Source organism: Hypanus sabinus, chromosome 2 (assembly GCF_030144855.1).
Source record: "Hypanus sabinus isolate sHypSab1 chromosome 2, sHypSab1.hap1, whole genome shotgun sequence".
Lineage (NCBI taxonomy): Eukaryota > Metazoa > Chordata > Chondrichthyes > Myliobatiformes > Dasyatidae > Hypanus > Hypanus sabinus.
In genome coordinates, this window is record NC_082707.1 from 53,349,042 (window position 1) to 53,371,467 (window position 22,426).

General features: G+C 40.8%; 1 protein-coding gene across 1 annotated transcript in view; it reads right to left on the reverse strand.

The window, feature by feature from the left end:
* si:ch211-51h4.2 (uncharacterized) overlaps positions 1-22,426 on the reverse strand; it is a 422,439-nt gene that overhangs the window by 224,221 nt on the left and 175,792 nt on the right. Inside the window, exon 9 of the mRNA XM_059946111.1 lies at positions 12,647-12,746. Within this exon, the coding sequence (XP_059802094.1) occupies positions 12,647-12,746 (100 nt within the window). The remainder of the gene's footprint in view (positions 1-12,646; positions 12,747-22,426) is intronic.

A 22,426-nucleotide genomic window follows, 5' to 3' on the forward strand; every position in this document is an offset into this window, starting at 1 on the left:
AATATTGTGTGCAGTTTTGGTTCCCTAATCTGAGGAAAGACATTCTTGCCATAGAGGGAGTACAGAGAAGGTTCACCAGATTGATTCCTGGGATGGCAGGACTTTCATATGAAGAAAGACTGGATCAACTAGGCTTATACTCACTGGAATTTAGAAGATTGAGGGGGGATCTTATTGAAATGTATAAAATTCTAAAGGGATTGGACAGGCTAGATGCAGGAAGATTGTTTCCAATGTTGGGGAAGTCCAGAATGAGGGGTCACAGTTTAAGGATAAAGGGGAAGCCTTTTAGGACCGAGATGAGGAAAAACTTCTTCACACAGAGAGTGGTAAATCTGTGGAATTCTCTGCCACAGGAAACAGTTGAGGCCGGTTCATTGGCTATATTTAAGAGTAAGTTAGATATGGCCCTTGTGGCTAAAGGGATCGGGGAGTATGGAGAGAAAGCAGGTACAGGGTTCTGAGTTGGATAATCAGCCATGATCATACTGAATGGTGGTGCAGACTCGAAGGGCCGAATGGCCTACTCCTGTACCTATTTTCTATGTTTCTATGTTTCTAATAACACATTGTCAATAGATGCTCAGAAAGACCAGAGCGGCATCAATGAGGCCACACATTTTTGGAAACCTGCCACTTGATAGAAATGCAGTGGTTTCCCATGATGTTACTAACACCACGCCAGGAGAGAAAACGATGAATAAGTTTATCCTAGCAACAAGACACCCGCTGTGTGTTTGATGTATTATTGACAAACATTTTCAATGGTACCTTAAGAGAGTTTGGATATACAGAAAAAATAATGCTGTCATTAACTCGAGTCAGAATTGGTAGCGTTTGGAAATTTATGAGGAGATTGAAAAGATGCTCACAGTTTCTGTGGCGAATCTTGCATGATGGAAAGTTATTAACTTTAGAAACATCCACTTATGTGTACCTAGGTTTAAGTGCACAACTCTGAGTAAAAATGTCACCTCAGTCATTGTTATGCTCTTATATCCACACATAATCCTCTTCTTTTTCACATCTCTAGCGTTTAAAGAATATTCAAAGGAGTTTCGCTTCTGAAATGTTTGCCAATAATATAGCAAATCATCAGGAGTCTTTGTGAAGTTGTTTCTTAGTTGAGCAAAACAAAACAAAATTGCTGAACAGCACAGCATTGAGGACAAAATAAAACATTTAGTAAACTATAACCCTTGGTAAATATGAGCAAAACATATGTAACATGCTGTAAGGTTTCACTGCTATGGCCAATGTAATGGCTTCTATGTAATGTTCCACTGTTAAGGCAAAGGTTTCTCTGTAGCAGCAATGTTTGGGTCATGACTGGAGATAATGGGACTTTGGAATTCAGTGGCTATGCAATGGGAGAAATGTTGTTCTGTCTTGTGTGTCTGGGAGTCGGGTTTCTCGTGGGCTTTTGCCGAGGAGAGGTGAAGAGGGAAGACGCGCGTGGAGAGAGCTGGTAGACCACCGGACGGAATGGACTGGGATCTGAGGGTCTGAAGGTCAGCGACGTTCGGAGGAGACCAATGGTGGAAGAATGACTACTGAGTAAGCTTCAATGGGGACTTTGACTTCGACTTGGGCCCTTTTATTGTTTTTTTATTTTCATTACTAATCCTATATTCAGATTAAGATTAATAAAGTCTATCATTTAATTGCGTATAGTGTACTGTCTGATATTCTGTGTAAACACAAGGAAATCTGCAGATGCTGGAAATTCAAGCAACGCACACAAAATGCTGTGGAATGCAGCAGGCCAGGCAGCATCTATAGGAAGAAGTACAGTTGATGTTTTGCACCAAGATCCTTTGTCAGGACTAACTGAAAGAAAAGATAGTAAGAGATTTGAAAGTAGGAGGAGGACAGGGAAATCCAAAATGATAGGGGAAGACAGGAAGGGAGAGGGATGAAGCTAAGAGCTGGAAAGTTGATTGGCAAAAGGGACACACAGCTGGAGAAGGGAAAGGATCATGGGATGGGCGGCCTAGGGAGAAAGAAACGGGGAGGGGAGCACCAGAGGGAGATGGAGAACAGGCAAGGGATTAGTGTTTGAGTGTTTTTGATTTGCTTTTCAGCTAGTTCAGTACAACAAAGTGGGCCAAATTATGTACTATTCTATGTTCCATGTTCTATGCAACTTTCTAAATTCCATCAATTTAAAGTAATGTCAATGACCTGGGCACAAAAGTACATGCACCTTCGAGATCCTGCTAAATGAGGATATAGGTTTCCTGACTTCCAAAAGGATAGCTGCTTCACAGCAAAGTGATGGAAAGTCAAAAATCATGAACTTGGCAGCTGCAGAACAACGGTTACCAGAGGGTACCAATCTTGCAATGCATTGCACAGTGTGACTGGATATTGAGAGTGATGACTTCTGCTGCATAACGCAATGTAGATGAGAACCAGCAGTGAAATCCACAGAACTGGTTTTCATGCTTCCTAGCTTTTCATCAGTTTGTGGACAATTTGATAATTGCCTTCATTCTGAAACATATTATGAAATAGTCTTAAAGTCATGCTTTTTACTATGGGCTGAATTTATATATGCATCTAAAATTTTATACCATAAAAGCAGCTAAATTTGCCTTTGTGACAAGGTTCTTTCATTTCGTCCTACGAACAGTGGGAAATAAATTAACTGAAATTAGACACCATGAGTACCAGCAGTGGGGATTTCATAAGTTCTTCAACAAAGCATAAAATTAGCCAAATGTAAGGCCTTCTGGGTAATTTGCGCAAAAATGTCTGAAAACTTAATGCTCAGATGTACTCATTAAATATAATCAAATGAATTACTCACAAAAAGGCAGTTGAACTTCTAAATTGAAAAAAATGATCTAAAAATTTTTTAAAAGTTGATTTAGAGTAATATAGTTCAAGAAACATGATGGGAAAAATCCATCCTCAGACCAATATTGCTCGACAGAAGATATATACTTTCAATGGAGCCAAACTGATCCCGACCAGCAACAGACATAAATCAACCAGTTTCTGTGTTGTTTGGAAGATTTTGTTATGCACAAAATGCAGCATATTCCTGTATAAATAGACACTGCATTAAAAACAATGCATTGTTTATGAAGTCCCCAGTACTGGTTCTAAGAAGATATGTCAGTCATTTATGTAAATTAAGTGATTATCATCTTTCTTCAATGTTAGAGGTCAACAGTTAAACTTGGTGCACCACTCTGTATTTTGTTAATCTGTCAAGATTACATTCAGTGTAATATGTTGTCACTGCCCCAAAGTTTAATGAAATTTGCACTATTGATAATATTAAGTAATACTCTATATAATGATGGTAAAGATCATATCCTTTTAATATCTGGGCTGTTCTTGAGCACTTTACAGATAAAACCCATCCATTTATCATTATCATCTGCTTCCCAATGTCAATCCAAAATGATGCATTTTTATGAATCTACACATCTTTATTCAATTTGGTAGCCAGAATGCAGAAACATATAAAATCCCAACAAATTGTCCTAAGGGTTTAATTTATTCAATATACTATTTTTTGTTCATTGGTTCATGTTTCGCTTTTCCTGCAATGTATTGATTTATCTGTTAGCTTTAAAAGCTGTTAAAATTGAGCAAATCTACACTTAACAGATTTAAAATTATGCACAGACGAAATTTCAACTCAGGATGGGAATTGATGCAGTGTGGGTGGGCACCACATAGTGAAGTAGCAGCGTTATTACTTGGCCATTGATCAGAATACTCAATAACCTGCCTGAAACATGCAGGAAACTTGTAAGTTAGCAAGAGCATAAATTTACTTTCATATTAGTAAAAAGGGTAGCTCTGGACAACAAAAGCTTAACTGTAACTTATAAAGCACGGGGAAGTAGAAACATAGAAAACCCACAGCACAATACAGGCCCTTCTGTCCACAAGGTTGTGCCGAACATGTCCATACCCTAGAAATTACTAGGCTTACCAATAGCCCTCTATTTTTCTAAGCTCCATGTACCTGTCCAAAAGTCTCTTAAAAGACCCTATCGTATCCACCTCCACCATCCCTGCCGGCAGCCCATTCCACACACTCACCACTCTCTAAGTAAAAAGCTTACCCCTGACATCACCTCTGTACCCACTCCCCTGTGTCCTGTTGCAGCGACCATTTCAGCCCTGGGAGAAAGCCTCTGATTATCCACATGATCAACGCCTCTCAACATTTTATACACCTCTGTCAGGTCACCTCTCATCCTCCGTCGCTCCAAGGAGAAAAGGCCGAGTTCACTCAACCTGTCCTCGTAAGACATGCTCCCCAATCCAGGCACCATCCTTGTAAATTTCCTCTGCACCCTTTCTATGGCTTCCACATCCTTCCTGTAGTGAGGCAACCAGGACTGAGCACTCCAAGTGGGGTCTGACCAGGGTCCTATACAGCTGCAACATTACCTCTCGGCTCATAAATTCAATTCCACGATTGATGAAGGCCGATTCACCGTACACCTTCTTAACCACGGAAGTTAACCCTGTGCAGCTGCTTTGAGTGTCCTGTGGACTTGGACCCCAAGATCCCTCTGATCCTCCACACTGCCAGGAGTATTACCATTAATACTCTGCCATCATATTTGACCTAACAAAATGAACCACTTCACACTTATCTGGGTTGAAGTAGTCTGATTTCTTCTCATATCTCTATTATTTCAGTAAGGAATGTTTAAAAATATTTATTTGGGTCCATTTTGGTTGCAGGTCCTCTGGCCATTGCCTTCATAGGATGGGCTAGCCACAGTGAATTACTTGCTCAGGCCTTGGTAACAAGTGACAAATCCTGATGGCAACCTCACACAACACTTTTTGTATCTAAGAAAGGAAAGTGATGGGTCAAGAACATTGTCCTGAAGAAGGGTCACAGCCCGAAACATCAACTGTTTACTCTTTTCCATAGGTACTGCCTAACTTGCTGAGTTCCTCCAGCATTCCGTGTGTGTTGCTTTGAATGCCCAACATCCGCAGACTTTCTAGTGTTTGTCATTGTCCTTCATGTCTGCTCAGGTGAAGGTTGAAGACTGAGAGAATGAAGCAGGACACCAGAGGGCAAAACTTGTGACATTTTTGTTGCCATGCATATAGTTCAGTCTTCAGCAAGATTGCTTACCATGAGGATTAGAAAGGAGGAAGAGACAGAGTGATCACTGGCCACAGAAAACAGAGAGCAGTGACAGAATTGTGTTACATTGAATGGAGGCCTCTGATCACTGGTGTTCTGCAAGGATAGTGCTGGGACCTTTGATGTTTCTGATACATATGGTGGACTGATTGGTAAATTTGTAGACATGCAAAAATTAGCAGAGTTATGAATAGTAAGAAAGGTCATTAAAGAATACAGCAGGATATATACCAGTTGGAAATTTGGGTGGCGATAAGCAGAAGAAGTTTAATCTGGAGAAGTGAGAGGTCATATGTAATAAACAAAAAATATACAGCACATGGTAGAGCCCTCAGGAGTACTGATATACAGAGGATGCAAATCCACAGTGGCAATGGGTCTGGGCCTACTGCATACTTGCTGTATAGGTCAGGCTGTTGAGTATAAAGGCTGGAGATAATCTTGCAGTTGTATGAAATCCTAGTTAGACCACATTTGGAGTTTTGTGTGCTGTTCTGGAAGAAAGTGCCAAGAAGGCTGACCATGATCTTCCTTGGATGAGAGGTTCAGTCAAACTTTTATTGTTTTCTCAGGAGCATCAGAGCCGATGGAAAGACCAGACAGAAGTCTGTAAAATTATAAGGGGCACAGACAGTCAGAGTCTTTTGCCAAGGGTAGAAATGTCAGAGACTGGATGGCATAGTTTTAGGTAAGATGGGAAATGCTAATAGGAGATTTATGAGTCAAGTTTTCAACACAGTGAGTGGCTGCTGCCTGGAGTGTACTGTGATGGGAATGGTTAAATCACATATGATAGCAACATTGAACAGGCATGTAGACAAGCACTGCACCAGGTTGAGGATGGAAGGATACAGGTCATGTGCAGCTAGATTGGAATAGTTGAAAATATTATCATGGTCAACAGGTTTTGTGGGCCAAAGAGCTTGTTCTTGTTTTGTACTGTTGTATGTTTCAACTGGTAAGGTTAAAAATGATCCTTAAGACATTCAATCTTCATGTATGTGATACTGAAGCTAACTGTAAAATCCCATTTAGCCTAAAATTGCACCTTTATAATAATTTCTAATGAATCAGAGATAGAAATAGCTGTGGGGTGAACTTGTAGTCATAAAACATGAGGAAATGCATGGAAGTTCATCTTAAAATTGGAATTAATTACACAAAATACTAATGTCGAGAACTCTCCTCCAGCTTATACCAATAACGAGGTGGACCTACAGGGAAGAAGTTATCTCTCTGACACAATGGTGTCAAGAAAACAACCTCTCCCTCAATGTCACAAAAACAAAGGAGCTGGTTGTGGAATACAGGAGGGATGGAGACAGGGTAACCCCAATTGACATCAATGAATCTGGGATTGAAAGGGTTACCAGCTTTAAGTTCCTCAGCATCCACATCACTGAGGACCTCACGTGGTCTGTACATACCAGCTGTGTAGGACAGCTTCCTCAGACAGTTGAGGAAGTTTGGTATGGGGCCTCAAATCCTAAGGACTTTCTACAGGGGCACAATTGAGAGCATCCTGACAGGCTGCATCACTGCCTGGTATGGGAACTGTACCTCCCTTAATTGCAGGATTCTGCCGAAAGTGGTGCTGAAAGCCCAGTGCATCTGTAGCTTTGAACTTCCCATGATTCAGGACATTTACAAAAACAGGTGTGAAAAAAAAGGGCCCGTAGGATCATTGGGGACCCGAGTCACCCCAGCTTCACTCTATTTCAGCTGCTACCATCCAGGAAATATTACCACAGCATGAAAACCAGGACCAACAGGCTCCGGGACAGCTTCTTACCAGGCCATCAGACTGATTAACTCATGCTGATGTGAGTGTATTTCTATGTTACATTGACTGTTCTGTTTATTATAAATTACTATGATTGCACATTGCACATTTAGACAGAGACATAAGGTAAAGATTTCTGCTCCTCATGTATGTGGAGGATGTATAAGAAATAAAGTCAATTCAATTCACTTCAATTTAACATACAAGTGTGTTATTTCTTATCCCAAGTCTAAAGAAATAAATCATTTCTTACTTTTCAAAGTTGGTAGTAAACAAATCTAACATCAGTCCTCATGTCTACATTTCATTGTTTAATTCAAGACCAGCCACAATTGATGGGTTTGGATTTAAACAGGATAGAAATTAGCACTTTCTAAATGAAGTGTTAGAGAGGCTGGCAAGATCAAGTGATGAGGGGATATGACCGAAAAGTTCTGTAAAATTGAACTCAAAATGATAAATAACTTCAAATCAGGACAAGGAAAGAGAAGCATCAACTGCCATTGACTAGAAGTTCAGTCAATGTATTGTATATTCAAATAGTGGTTAATATGCTCCTTATTGGAATTGGAATGTTATTGTCACATGTACTAAATATAGTAAAAACTTTGCTCTACATTCTGTTCATACAGAACAATCTGTTAAGCCGTGCATTGAGGATAAAGTGTAACACTGACAGAGAAAGTGCAGTGCAGGTAGATGTTAAGGTGCAAGATCATAACGAGGTAGATAGTGAGGGCAACAGCACATCCTATCATCCTAAAGAACCATTCAGTGGTATTATATACAGTGTGTAGAAGCTCTCCTTGAGCTTGGCAGTACATGCATTCAAGGCTTCTGTATGATAGGAGAGGAGAGAATGTTTGGGGTGGGTGCATTCTTTGATTATGCTTTACTGAGGCAGAGATTAAGTATAGATAGAGTTCGTAGAGGGGAGACTGGTTTTCATGTTCTGCCAAGTTTGGTCCATAACTTTTCCCAGTTTCTCAGAGCAGGTGCCATACTGAACTGTGATGCATTCAAATGAAATGTCTTCGATTTTGAATCAATAAAAATTGATCACAAAAAGAAATTAAGAAAGCGACAGTAGGAACTTATATTCAGATTTTTTTGGAACATGAAAATCTTTTGCTCAAGTTAATCTTTTGAAGGGAATGATGAAGAGATAAAAGGGCCTTATGTGGATACCAGAGAGGTAAAGAGTGCAGAAAGCTTCAGAGGGAGAAGTCTATAGCTATATATAAAGCAAGTGTGCGTTATTTCCACTAATACCCCATAGTTCTAGGATTCTAAAATTGGTTTGGTACAGACAATCACAGGACCACTTTTCTCTAAGTTACTAGGAAGCAAGCAATACATTCTCCTGTTCTTCCTCAATTCTTCATATTCTTCTACTACAGTTCTAAACAGAGGAAGATGTAGGTACATGAATTCCTTTAATATGTGTTGGTCTTTGCACACCAGCTATCACCCAGACTTGACAATATGAAGTCTTGGGCCAATGATCAGTGGCTCCAAGACAACTGCACACTAATTTCTGTGCACAGGCTTGGTCCAAGCACAACAACTGAAGTTAAACACAAAAGAGGAAGGCACCCATCCTGTATTTTGCTCTGGTTTCACTTGGGGAACGGCACTCAAACTATGCCAATAGTTACTGGTTGCCGGTGGGATTGAGCTGTGGCAACATGCACAGAAATATTTTGATGTGTACTTAGAGAATTGTAATCTGCAGGATTGCAAACTCACTACGAGCTAATGGGTTCAGGCTCCTTTACAGCCAACATAGATAGTGGGCTGAATGATCTAAATGCCATGATTAATGAATGGCTAATGTGTTTGATACTTCACAGGTAATCAAATCTGGGCTGAGTATACTTTCACATCTAACTGACTCAACCAGTCATTGCATCGGGTCACCATCTGCAATCACAGTTCTCACATTCTATTCTCCCCATTGTCTACAAGTGCAGTCTTATGATGAACCAGATTACTGGCTTTTAACCAGATGCTTGACCCATAATCTCCTTGACAATGGCATCATGTTTCTTCCTATGTATCCTGTCATGGAGACCTGTGTTGCCCAAGATGTGAATCAAACAACTAAATTTTTAAAGTTCCTCAGTAGATACATTATCATAAATAAAACACAGAAGAAACCAATAAAATATATTAGGACTGATTGATAAGTTCGTGGCCCAAGGTAGAAGGAGTCAATTTTAGAAAACCTAGCAAATTTACTTTTCAACATAGTCCCCTCCTACGTTTACACACTTAGTCCAGCGGTCGTGGAGCATACGGATCCTTCTTTACAGAAGTCGGTGTCTTGGACCTCCAGAAAGTGGTCCACAGCATGGGGTGATTGATAAGTTTCTGGTCTAAGGTAGAAGGAGATGAGTTATTCAAACTTTCTGCAGAATCATTCAAAGAGTTGAATTGCACCTGCATGTAATGAGAGCTGCATAACTCTTAGGCCATTAACTTATCAATCACCCCTTATGTTGTATTTCCCTGGTAATTTTACACATGGATTCCATTTCCTTTTAACTACATGGGTACTGGGAGGGTAATTGCACAACCTGGTACAAACAATCATCCTTTCATACAGCAACAGATGTAGGATCAAGGTAACATGATCTTATTGGTAGTGGCAAGCCCAAGATTAGACACCTGCAGAGTTAACGGAAACATAAACTGAAAGCGTAGGCCATGCCTTTTTTGTAACTTCGCTACATCCTGACTGATCTTTTACCACAGAAACCTTGTCCTGCATAGCAACTTCTCTTAATAGACAGAAATCTATCAAACTTTAATCATGAGCTTCCACTGCCACATAGGTAAAGATTTCTGTGTCTATAAGAAAATATTAACTGAAGTACAAAGTTCAGAGTAAATTTATTATCAAAATACACATATGTTATACTACGTTGAGTTTCATTTTCTTGCAAGCTTTTACAAGAAAAAAATGCAATAGAAGTATATGAAAAATGTACATAAACTAACAAAAGACTGACAAAACCATCAATGTTGAAAAGACAGGGTGTGCAGATAAAAATAGTACTGAGAACATGAGTTGTACAGAGTCCTTGAAAGTGAGACTGCAGGTTGTAGACTCAATTTAGAGCAGTGGCCAGTGAAGTTATTCATTATAGTTAAGAAGCCTGATGGTTATAGGGTAAGAAGAGGGCATTGGCCTGGATATTGAGGGTCTTTGATTGCAGATGCTGCTATTGTGTGGAAGCACTCAGTAGTGGAGAGGGCTTTGCCTGTGTTGGACTGGGCTGTATCCACCACTTTCTGTAGTCTTCTCTGTTTCCAGGTATTGGTGTTTGAATACCAGGCCATGATACAACCAGTTAGAATTCTCTCCACTGGGTATCTATCGAAGTACGTCAAACTTTTTGACAATGCCAAACTTATGCAAACTCCAAAGAAAGTAGAAGCACTATTGTGCCTTCTTTGTAAAGACACATGTGCTGGTCCCAGGTCAGATGCCAAAGAATTTAAAGCTACTGATCCTCTGCACTTCTGTTTCCCTCATGATGACCTCTGATTTCTTCCTCCTGAAGCTGATAATCAGATCTTTGGTTTAGCTGGCGTGAGTTGTTGGTGTGACACCACTCAACCTGATTTTCAGTCTCACTGTTATGTTACTTTGATACAGCCAACAACAGTGCTGTCATCAGCAAACTGAAATATGGCATTAGAGTTGAGCAGGGATGAATCCTTTGGCTCACCGATGCTGATGTTCTGGCTAACTGGGTCTGTCAGTGAGGAAACCAAGGATCCGGTTGCACAGGGAGGTACTGAGACCCAGGACTTGGAGTTAGTGCTGAATTTTGAGGGAATGATAGTGTGCAAAGCTGAGCTGTAGTCAATGAAGAGCATCTTCATTGTATAGGTGTTCTAGAGCAAAGAGAAGAGCCAATGACATGGCATTGCTGTTGACTCATTGTAATGACAGACAAATAGGAGCGGATCCAGGCCACTCCTCAGGCAGTGATGACATGCTTCATGACAAATCTCTCAATGTATTTCGCCATGTTGGATGTAAATGCTGCTGGACAATAGTCAATGATACAAAGTTCTTTTTAGGCACCAATATACTTGAAGCAAGTGGATACCCCAGAATGCCAAAGCGAGAGTCTGAGAGTCCATAAACACTCCAGCCAATTGATTAGCACAGGTCTTCAGTAGTTGACCAGGTATGCTGTCTGTGCCAAATGCTTTCTGTGGATTCACCCTCCTGAAAGATGCTCTCTCATCAACCTCAGAGATTACAGGGCCATTGGGGTCCCATCCTAATGACTAAGCCCTGATCTACAAATTGTGACCCTTGGCTGTGGACAACTCAGTCAAATGAAACATCTACCCTATCTAAAGTTCCGTAAGTTTTGTGATCAGCATTCATTCTTCTAAATGCAAGAATATAGAAATAGTCTGCTTGATCTCTTCTCATAGACCTAACCCTCCAAAAGAAGCATTTAAATATTATGTGGAGGGGGAGGTTGCTCAATTCTGTGACAGAGTGAAACACAGTTCCAGTTTTAGCATCCCAGGCAAAGGCGGGCTCCATTTTCCAGGCAAGTGTTTTCTTTGCCTTCATCGCTTTGAAAGATTATTCCATTTCATCCCATTCAACACAACACCAGAGAGCTTCACCTTTCCACAGCCTGAATTCATTCCACCTCAGTTAAATTCAACTTGTTATTGCAATGCATGTTGCAAGGAGGATAAAAAGAAGCATCAGGGGAGTGTAGACAGGCTCAGTGAACGGTCAAAGGCACGGCAGATGGAAAAAATGTGTGACACAATCCACTTTGATAGGTTATTTCGAATAGGAAGGCATTTCCACTCCAAAGCCAAAAAAGATATTGATAATCACTGTCATTAGTGTCCTTGCAGATGAATAAGGAATGCAGATATCTTAGACTCTTTGCAAACAGATTTGAATAACAGTTTAGAGATGTCGTGGTCCATTTATACAGGACCCTGGTGAGACCACATCTGGAATATTGTGCTTGAATTTCAAGAACTTTTTCTAGTGACTAGGCCAGAAGAATAGGTAGTTCTTTCTACAAAAATAGTAGTTACATTTTTGTTACAATTATAATCATGAAGAATCTGTTTTAAATTAATGTCAATTATTTAAGTATGCATATTCTTAGTTGTTTGAACATGACTCATTTCTTACAGAAAGCAACATTAATAAAATACTAACTACTCAGATATATGAACTGCAGCACCAAATAATTTCTTTAAGTGGAGAGTGCTGTTCCTTTTTCAAGAAGTGAGAGAGGGATGGTGCAATTTAATGCTGAGTTTAGAAAAGCATGGTATCTGCTCTTATTTATCCATCAATAACCTTTGGGAGTACTGAACTCTTCATCAATCTCCAGGAAAAAAGAAATTGGCCAACAATTTGTTTTCCTTCCTGTCCAGACAGACTACATTAGATACTAAGCTTATTAAAGGCAAATTGCTACTGGGAACTGAATCTATTACTTAAACCTTGGAGCCCCTTATTCTATTGCTAATTTATTTATCCAGTAGCTCAATGACAGCTCAAGAAATGTGATTAGTGATATCATAATTTGTTCTTTGATTAGACTAAGGATCTTTGTTCAATTACTCCTTCAAAACTGTGCAAATGCACATCATTTTTAGTACAAAAATACTCAAAAATATTTTAAATTCTGAACCAAATCATATAGCAAAATACATACCAAGTGCAACAGTGCCCATTAGAAAGGGTTTTCCAATGCAGGAGAAATCATTGCTTATTTCTTGATGGATTTCAGAGCCCACAACAAAGGTCACCATTACCTGCAAAACAGAAGACGAAAGTTCTGGGATTGGGCAAATCTAAATGAGAAATATGATAAAACTGTTTAGAAATTCAACTATATGACACAAGCATTTTCACAGAAATTAAATTGATTTCCAGTATTTAAATAAGCTGCTTATTTAAATACTTAGAACTGATGTGGTTAAGTTGGTAGATGACTATTTCCTTTTCTGGAAGAAGTTCCACCTCTTTGTCAAGAGGGATGCATTATTTTTATCATGCCTTTCAGCAGTCTGAACTAGCTGGCTGATGGGCAACTCCAAGAAGTTTGGAGTTGTGGCAGTGGAATGTTCTACCATGATTTTACAATGAGCGAGATCAACATTCTCTTTCCCCTGACATTCTGAGCCAAACCTGGTAACTTCCTGGGCTTCTGCTCTGCGAAACTACACCAACCCCTTTTTTGGATCTCAAGTGAAATTCAATACTCTTGCATGAGTCAGTGCTGTCATGCTTGTATCAGTATTACCCCAACCCATACAATAAGTTCCAATAGTGGTTGGATTTAATAGCTATCAACTACCCTTTAAGGCATGTTGCCATAGTACCAATGAGTGCAGGTTATCTTCACAAGGTGCACAGGGTTCCTGAAGTTACTCCTTTGCAGTCAGAGAATTACAGCTATAAAAAGTGAAGGTCTGTGTTAGTTGGAGAGTCATGATACTCATGATCAATTTCAGCAAATTGAAGTGTAGACTTGAGCATGAAGGAAATAAGACTGTGCATGCAAAACAGTTGAAGGCAAATGACCAACCTTAGAACTGTCAGACAGCAGACAAAGAAAATGGCAGGCCTGTCCCAGATGGAGGGAGACTGAAAATCTCAGAAGCAATGCAAGAAGAACTTGTTGCTAGAGGCAGAGTCGAGAAACAAAATACTGTTTATGTACCTATTTCTGCCTCTGAGGACACACAATGTGTTGGAGTGACTGTAAAACTAGCTTAGCTCACTATCATCAGAAACAGAGAAGTTAAAAGTCGAGAACCTACTTAAAACCCACAATTGGAAGTAAAAGAGTCCCCTAATATGGAAATGGGTGTGTTTTCATATTAGTTTGTAATGTGGGATTATGGGTGAACACTTCAAGTCCAGGTTACTAACCACGTTGAAACTAATATTCAAACTGGCATTCACAACAGTCTCATCAGTGGAAGTAGTCTTTAAGTAGGGAGTTTCAGCCAGCACAGCATTTCAGTGCAAAGGCTGTATGTAGACTAATAGAAGATTCAGATCAGATGTGCAGATTAATTTATCTATCCCATGTACATGAAAACATACAGTGAAATGTGTCATTCGCATTAACAATCAACACAACCTGAGGATGTGCTGGGGGCAGCCCGCAAGTGTGGTCACACATTCCACTGCCAGTATAGTATGCCCACAATGTTCAGCAAAGCATAACGAACAACAACTACAAAACAAAATAACAGCAACAAAATATACACAAAAAGCTGGAAGAACTCAGCAGGAAATGAATAAACAGTTGACGTTTCTGGCGGAGCCACTTCATCGGAAGTGGAAAGGAAGGGGGAAGAAGCTGGAATCTCTTTCCTCCCTTCCAGCTCTTTGCACTTATAGACAAGCCTCCAGCCCCAGGACGGACCACCTCTGGGCCTCCAACCTCCAGTTACTGGCCCAGACACAAAGACATTAGCCCCTGACTTCCAGAAATGCTATTGGGGCTCCAATTGCCAGACAATGGGCCTCTAAACTCCAGACACTCAAACAAGGGGCTTCTTCATTTGGACCTAGACTACCCGACTCACTTCAGTTTTCAACCTTTGGGCTTTGACCTTTGGTACTGACCCCAGGATTCACTGATCATTGGAAGTTTAGCTCCGGGCCTCCAGACTCACAAGGACCTCTAACCCTGGGATTTACCGACCGGCGGGGGGAGGAGGGGTGGAGGGAGGGTGCTCAACAACACTCCTGCCTCCTCTTCTGCTCACACAGGCCTCCAATCCTGGGACTCACTCACGTGGGGTGGGGGGAGGGGGCACTCACCAGCCTTCATTCACAGAGGCTACCGACCTTAGTCACTGATCATGGAACTCACTGGTATTCATCCTCAGTGCCTGCCAACCTGATATCTGTTGACAAGAATCACTGGTGTTTGTGCTCTGACCTGGACTCCATCTTCTGCCTGATGCTTCATTTACTGACCCTGACCTTCAACTCCCCTCTTCTCTGCCTCACAACCATCCCTACAAACCTGAAAAATCAACTGTCTTGAGTCATGACCTCAATGGATAGGGCAGCTCGATGCCATCTTAACCAGAAACAAATAGATAAAATGTCAGCAGCTCCAATGTATAGATCATGTTAGCATGAAGTGACATAAATCAAATAAGCTGTGATGGGAAAGCCTGACTGTTACCATGGAAACTTCCCCTCTGCCATCCGATTCCTAAACGTACATTGGACACTTGGACACTACCTCATTTTTTTAAATATATAGTATTTGCTTTTTGCACGATTTTTAATCTATTCAATATACATATACTGTATAAAGTATACTGAATAAGATTTATTTATTTATTAATTATTGTTTTTCTTCTAGATTATGTATTGCATTGAACTGCTGCTGCTAAGTTAACAAATTCCATGTCACATGCCAGTGATAATAAACCTGATTCTGATTCTGATTCAGCACAATTTTGAACTGTAAAATGCTTTATTGCCACAAAGAATGGTACATAGACTCTGTATGCAAAACTGAGAACACATTTGCCTCATTTGCACAGTTACAAGCAGTTTACAATATCTCTGCATCTAGTTTTTTCAGATATTTACAAATTCGAGATTATGTTAGGAAATATATACCTAATTTCAAAGTTTTAGACAAACATGAGTTGCTGGAAGCAATAAATAAATTTGATCCTGTTACTCGTAGGGCCGTATCCTATTTTTATCAGATCCTATATAATGGAGCTCGGGTGAATACTGCAGGTCTTAAACAGGCATGGGTGTAGAACTGAATTGGGTATAGAACTGACAGAGGAGGTCTGGGATGAGTGTTTAAAGAGTATACATGTTTGTTCTGTCAACATCAGACACAGACTTACACATTTTAAAACAATACACAGACTCCATTATTCTAAAGAAAAGTTGCACAGCTTCTACCCTGATGTTTCACCAGTTTGTAATAGATGTAAATCTGAGAACAGTAACTTGTCACATTCATTCTGGTCATGTTGTAAGCTTTATGCAAACTGGAAAAGTATTTTTCACTGTTTCTCTGAGGCTTACGGTGGGAACCAGACCCACTCATAACCACCATTGGAGCAACAAGCTCCCCATCTTCAGCCAATAAGTATGAAAAAATGGTTATTGTTTGGAATGGTGATTGCTAAGAAGTTAATCCTGCAAATGTGGAAAATGGACTCTGTGCCTACGTACGATCTGTGGCAGAGAGAACTGGCAAATACTTTACATTTGGAGAGACTGAGACTATGTAGTGAGGACAGAGGTGACATCTTTGAAAGGATACGGGGCCCTGTATTGGTCTCTTACGGGGTGAGGACTGAGGTTTTTTGATGCGGTGTACCTCTGCTGTGTATGTTTACTTTTGCCTTAATATTTTTCTCCCTTTTGCTGCTCAATATTTAATCTGATTTTGTTAAGGTCGTGGTTTTTGTGAATGTGCTGTATTTTTTTTTGTTTGTAGAAAAGAAAGAATTAAAAATATATTAAGAAAACTGAGAACACAGCAAATCACAGGAGAGACACTCAAATAGAAGGGAAATAATTGGATCAGAACAAAAGAAAATGGAGGTTAAAGCCACTGAAAAGGAAGGCAAGGAAGGAAGGCAGTTTGAATATTATATACACCAGCCGTAATAATATAAACAGTGATTTCATAATTAAAGATCAATAATCAAGACTTGTACAAGATTATTGACATCACCTGTTACATTAGGGAAACTACAGGTCGACCTTCACTAATCTGGCACCACTGAGACCTGAGGAGTTCAGATTACTGAAAATGCCGAATTACAGAAGGATCACATTAAGCAATAGCTAACCACCTTATTATACCTTTAAAATATCATGTATATCAGCACAAGTTAGATAATAATGAAACAGAAATATTAAATGAGTAGCATGTGAAGTTTTAATAAAGTAATATACTGTACAGGCACAGATAAAATAAAGGGTACAGGTAAATGTACAGGAATTAACTTAAACAGAAAAGTTGAGCACTTCTGCTTCTGAAGTGAGATGTTTAATATACCTTTAGGCAAAGTCTGCAAGTGTGGGGTTGTCAGGATCATCACATTTCATCTTGAAAAATGAGTGAAGCATCAGGAACTGGTGCTGAAACTGGCACAACATTGTACACCTGCTCGGGGCTTAATTTTTCATTGGAGACTAACTTGGCGAACTCGTCAACAAACTCTGCTGCTGCTTCCTTGTCTGCTGAGCATTTTTCACCACACACTGCACAACACTGTAAGCCATGACACTGCTTGAACTGATGAAGCCAGCCTTCACTATAGTCACACTCATAATCTAGCCCTAGTTCTTCATGAAACACTTTTGCTTGTTCCTTCATTATATCTCCAGATAGTTCAACACCTTCACTTACTCAAAGATAAGCCACATTATCAGCACTTCATCTAGTTCCGAACTTCTTTCGTCTTTCATTGTTTTTCTTATGCACATCTGTTTCTTTGAGCCAATATCAGCAAAAAGAATGTAGTAATTTTTCTTCGTTTCTTCATATCGCACAGTGTGGAAAAGCCAAAATTGTAATGCTCGCACAAGCTTTTCACTGATACACCACTGTCCAGTTTTCTCAAGAGTTCAACTTTACCTCTATTGGATAATGTGCGGTGTTTTCGCTTCACATCACGAGGTGCATTTCCTTTACTCACTGGGGCCATAATTGGGGTTAAAAAGGGTAAGTGATATTAATAAATGCAGGAAAACAAGCAGGAATCGCCTGTCTGTGCTTACAAGAGCATGCCAACACGTGAACAGATCTAGCGCAAACAAAACAACGTGCAGCAGATTGGTATGCGGAAAATTTGATATCAGTGCCAGATTATCGAAGGAACCGGATTACAGGTAGTTGGATTAGTGAAAGTCAACTCTACCAATTTTGCTAACTTTGCTAGGAAGTGACTGGTTGAAAGGTTTCAGGATATTTATACGAGATTAAATGCTTCATAGCTAGGCTTGAGTAGGCTGCTACAACTATATAAAGACATGTTCAAAGATTCAGATATGGACACTGAGCAGAATGAAGCTTAAAGGTATATGAGATTGGATGGCAGATTAATCAAGTGATCAACTCAAACCATTAAATACACAGGTGTGCAAAGCTCTATAGGATATTGATAAATGAGGCACAAAATTGTTTGGATGATCCTCAAGGCGTTAATCTCCCAGACAAAACCTTCTGACTCTGCTGAAATTTCAAAGATAATACAAAAGAGTTAAAGATCCAAAAGGCTCAAATACATTTATAATCAAAGAATGTACACGTGCTTGCGATTTCTCTGCTTACAGGCAGTCAAAAAACAAGAAACTTGAATGAACTCTGATGAAAAAGGCCAACACCAAATGTGCAGAGAAAGAGAAAAAAAAAACATAAATCATGCAAGTGACAGCATTCTGAACCAAACTGCATCCATAGATATGAATCCCTGGAGCAGACAGAGTAGGCCCAAAGCCTCAGTCCATCATATAGCAGGCCAAATCCCTGTAAAGCTCACAGACACGAAGCCCATAGCAGTGGAAGCTGTCTCACCAAGGAGAGAGGAGTGAACATTGTGGAAGAGTGAGCAAAATCAGTCCGCCCCTCACCTCTGATCCCGACACCCTATCTTTCCAAACTATCTGGGTCAGCATTTCAATCATCCAGACACTGGATTGTGCTGTATGCAAGTACCTGGGCCCAAGCACCATGATACACTCTGGGCCTAAGCCTTGTTACTAGCCCAAGGCCATTTTCAACCTCTCCAAATTGGCTTGGTCTTCAGAGCAATCCAACCTCACACTCGGTTTAGGCGTAGGGCATCAAAACTCCTCTGCCTCAATTCTTTTCCAAATTGCTCGCTCCAACTCCATCTCTGACAGCGACACCATCTCGAACATGTAGCACTCTGACTTTGCAACACACCAGCATGGCTGGTCCCTCAAGTCAGCTTCATCTCTGTTCGCCTCTTCATTGTTTGCGGTGATAGTTTACCACAATTTCGTGTGGAATCTCCGACTACATTTGTATGCAGCTGGGCAGGTAGAAAGGTTTATGAACTTTAGACTTGCCCAATACCAATGCTCAGTTTATTGTGCACGGAAGTCAGCACATGTTGGCAATTAAAAACCATAGGGTGGTGTACTTATCATTATAAGTCAGTACCAGAATAATTCCTAGTAATTATAGATCTGATAAAACAATGGATTCACAGCACTGTTTGTGCAACCAGGATGGATTCTGACTGCAACCATCACAAACCATGAAAAGCTTACCCCTGACATCCCTTCTGCACCTACTTCCAAGCACCATTAAACTATGGCCCCTCGTGTTGGCTATTTCAGCCCTGGGAAAAAGCCTCTGGCTATCCACACAATTAATATCTCATATACACCTCTATCAGGTCATCTCTCATCCTCCATCACTCCAAGGAAAAAAGGCGAAGTTCATTCAACCTATTCTCATAAGGCCTGCTCTCCAATCCAGGCAACATCTGCTCTCCAATCCAGGCAACATCCTTGTAAATCTCCTCTGCACTCTTTCTATAGTATCCACATCCTTCCTATAGTGAGGTGACCAGAACGGAACACAGTACTCCAAGTGGAGTCTGGCTACGGTCTCATATAGCCATAACATTATGTCACAGTTCTTGAACTCAATCCTACAGTTGGATGAATGCCAACACACCATACACACTATTCTTTGATGTTAAGCTTCCAACTATGGCCTTCTTTCAGCCACGACTCAGTGGTACCCACAATGTCATACTGAGCAATTTCTAGTTGTGTCACAAGTTCATCCACCTTATTCTGAATGCTACACATATTTAAATATAGTGCCTTCAGTCCTGCATTCTTCACCCTTTTGAATTTTGTCTCTGTGGTACAATTTAACTCTTTACTCTGTCTACATTTGTACTCAATCATTGGCTTGTCCTTCCTTACATTCATGTTACACCATTACCTACTTGTAAAACTACTGGCTCATCCTCAGCTCTATCATGCTGGTTTCCACCCCCTGCCATATTAGTTTAAACCACTCCCAATAGATCGAGTAAATCTGCTCACAAGCAGATTGGGCCCCCTCGGATTCAACAGCAACCCGATCCTTTTGTACAGTGCCCACTTGCCCTGCAGTCTACTCATGGATAGTCAACATGGCTTTGTGAAGGAAAGATCGTGCCTCACAAGCCTGATTGAGTTTTTTGAAGAGGTATCAAAAAAAAATGATGAAGGTAGGGCAGTGGATGTGGTCTACATGGACTTTAGCAAGGCATTTGACAAGGTCCCTCATGAGAGACTCATCCAGAAAGTCATGAGGCATGGGATAAGTGGAACCATGGCTATTTGAATAAAAAATTGGCTTAAAGGAAGAAAGCAGAGGGTAGCTGTGGAAGGAAAGTATTCTCCCTGGAGGTCGGTGACTAGTGGAGTGCTGCAGGAATCTGTCCTGGGACCCCTGCTGTTTGTGATTTTTATAAATGACCTGGATGTAGAGGCGGAAGGATGGGTGAGTAAGTTTGCAGATGACACGAAGATTGGAGGAGTTGTGGATGGAGCTGTAGGTTGACGAAGGTTACCAGAGGATATAGACAGGCTGCAGAGTTGGGCAGAAAAATGGCAAATGAAGTTCAATCCGGACAAGTGTGAGTTGATGCATTTTGGAAGGACAAACCAGAAGACTGAGTACAGGATTAATGGTCAGTTACTTAAGTGTGTGAATGAACAAAGGGACCTTGGGGTTCAAATCCATACATCTCTCAAGGTCACTGCATAGGTTGATAGGGTAGTTAAGGCGGTCTATGGGATGCTAGGCTTCATTAACAGGGGGATCGAGTTCAAGAGTAGAGAGGTCACGTTGTAAGTCTACAAATTTCTGGTGAGACCACACTTAGAGAATTGTGTTCAATTCTGGTCACCTCATTATAGGAAGGATGTGGAAGCTATGGAGAGGGTGCAGAGGAGATTTACCAGGATGTTGCCTGATTTGGAGAACAAGTCATATGAGGCAAGGTTAGCAGAGCTGGGACTTTTCTCTTTGGAGCGTAGAAGAATAAGAGGGGACTTGATAGAGGTCTACAAGATTATGAGAGGCATAGATAGGGTGGATAGTCAGTACCTGTTTCCCAGGGCACCAATAGCAAACACCAGAGGGCATATGTACAAAATTAAGGGAGGGAAGTTTAGGGGAGACATCAGGGGTAAGTTTTTTACACAGAGGATTGTGAGTGCCTGGAATGACTTGCCAGGGATGGTGATGGAGGCTAAAACATTAGGGGTATTTAAGAGCCTCTTGGACAGGCACATGGATGAAAGAAAAATGGAGGGTTATGGGGTAGTGTGGGTTTAGTACTTTTTTAAGGATTATATGGGTCAGCACAACATGGAGGGCTGAAGGGCCTGTACTGTGCTGTAGTGGTCTATGGTTCTAAGAGATCCCAATAATCCAAAAATCCCTGCCCACTGCTCCAATTCTTCAGCCATGTATTTATCTGTCACCTCATTCTATCTCTATCCTCATTGTTGTGTGACACAGGTAGCAATCCCGAGATTACTACCTTTGAGGTCCTGCTTCTCAGCTTCCTTCCCAACTCTCTATATTCTTTTTTCAGGATCTCCTCTCTTTTCCTACCTATGTCGATGATACTAATATTTACCACATCCTCTGGCTGCTCAGCTTCCCTTTTCAGGATATTGTGGACGTGTCCAGAAACATCGTGGACCCTAGCACCTGGGAGGTAAACTACCATCTGTGTTTACTTTTGGTGTCTACAGAATTGCCTTTCTGTCCCACTGACTACAGAATCCTCTATTACTGCTGCCATCCACTTCAGTTGCTTACCTTCAGAGCCACAGGGCCAGACTCAATGCCAGAACACCAGCTCTGTAGACATACCCCCTATTCGCTCAAGAGTTAAGTAAGAAATAAGGAATGAACTCACCTGCTTACCTTGCCCCCACTTGTTTTTGCCGAAGCTCTGTTAAGCTAAAACCTTACTACTCTGCCTCAGACTACTCCAACGATGATTGCTCCCACAATGACGGCTCCGCTAGGCAGTAACTCTCTTTTATAGAGACTAGGTTTTCAAAAGCTCTACTCCAAGCAATGACTCCTGTCGAGAATGTTCCTGCTTTTTAAAGCTCTTTGCCAGACCTGCATGGGAACATTTCTGTTGTGTCTGCATAGTACTCCGATCAAGTCATCAGGGTTGGGGATGGATTCAGAGCAATTCTTATTCTGGAGGCATCTGATGGTATTGATGTCACCAACAGGGATCACGGTCTGGGGATTCTGTGGCTGCCGGCATTGGAGTTGGCGTGTTCTGTGATCTGCATGGGCAATCTTCTGAACCTTACTGGACCATGAGAAATGCGAAGAACTGGTGATTAAAAGATCTGGTGGAGGGTAAAGTATCAAACAAGTCTATTGTAGGCAGTGGAGAGATACCCAAGCATT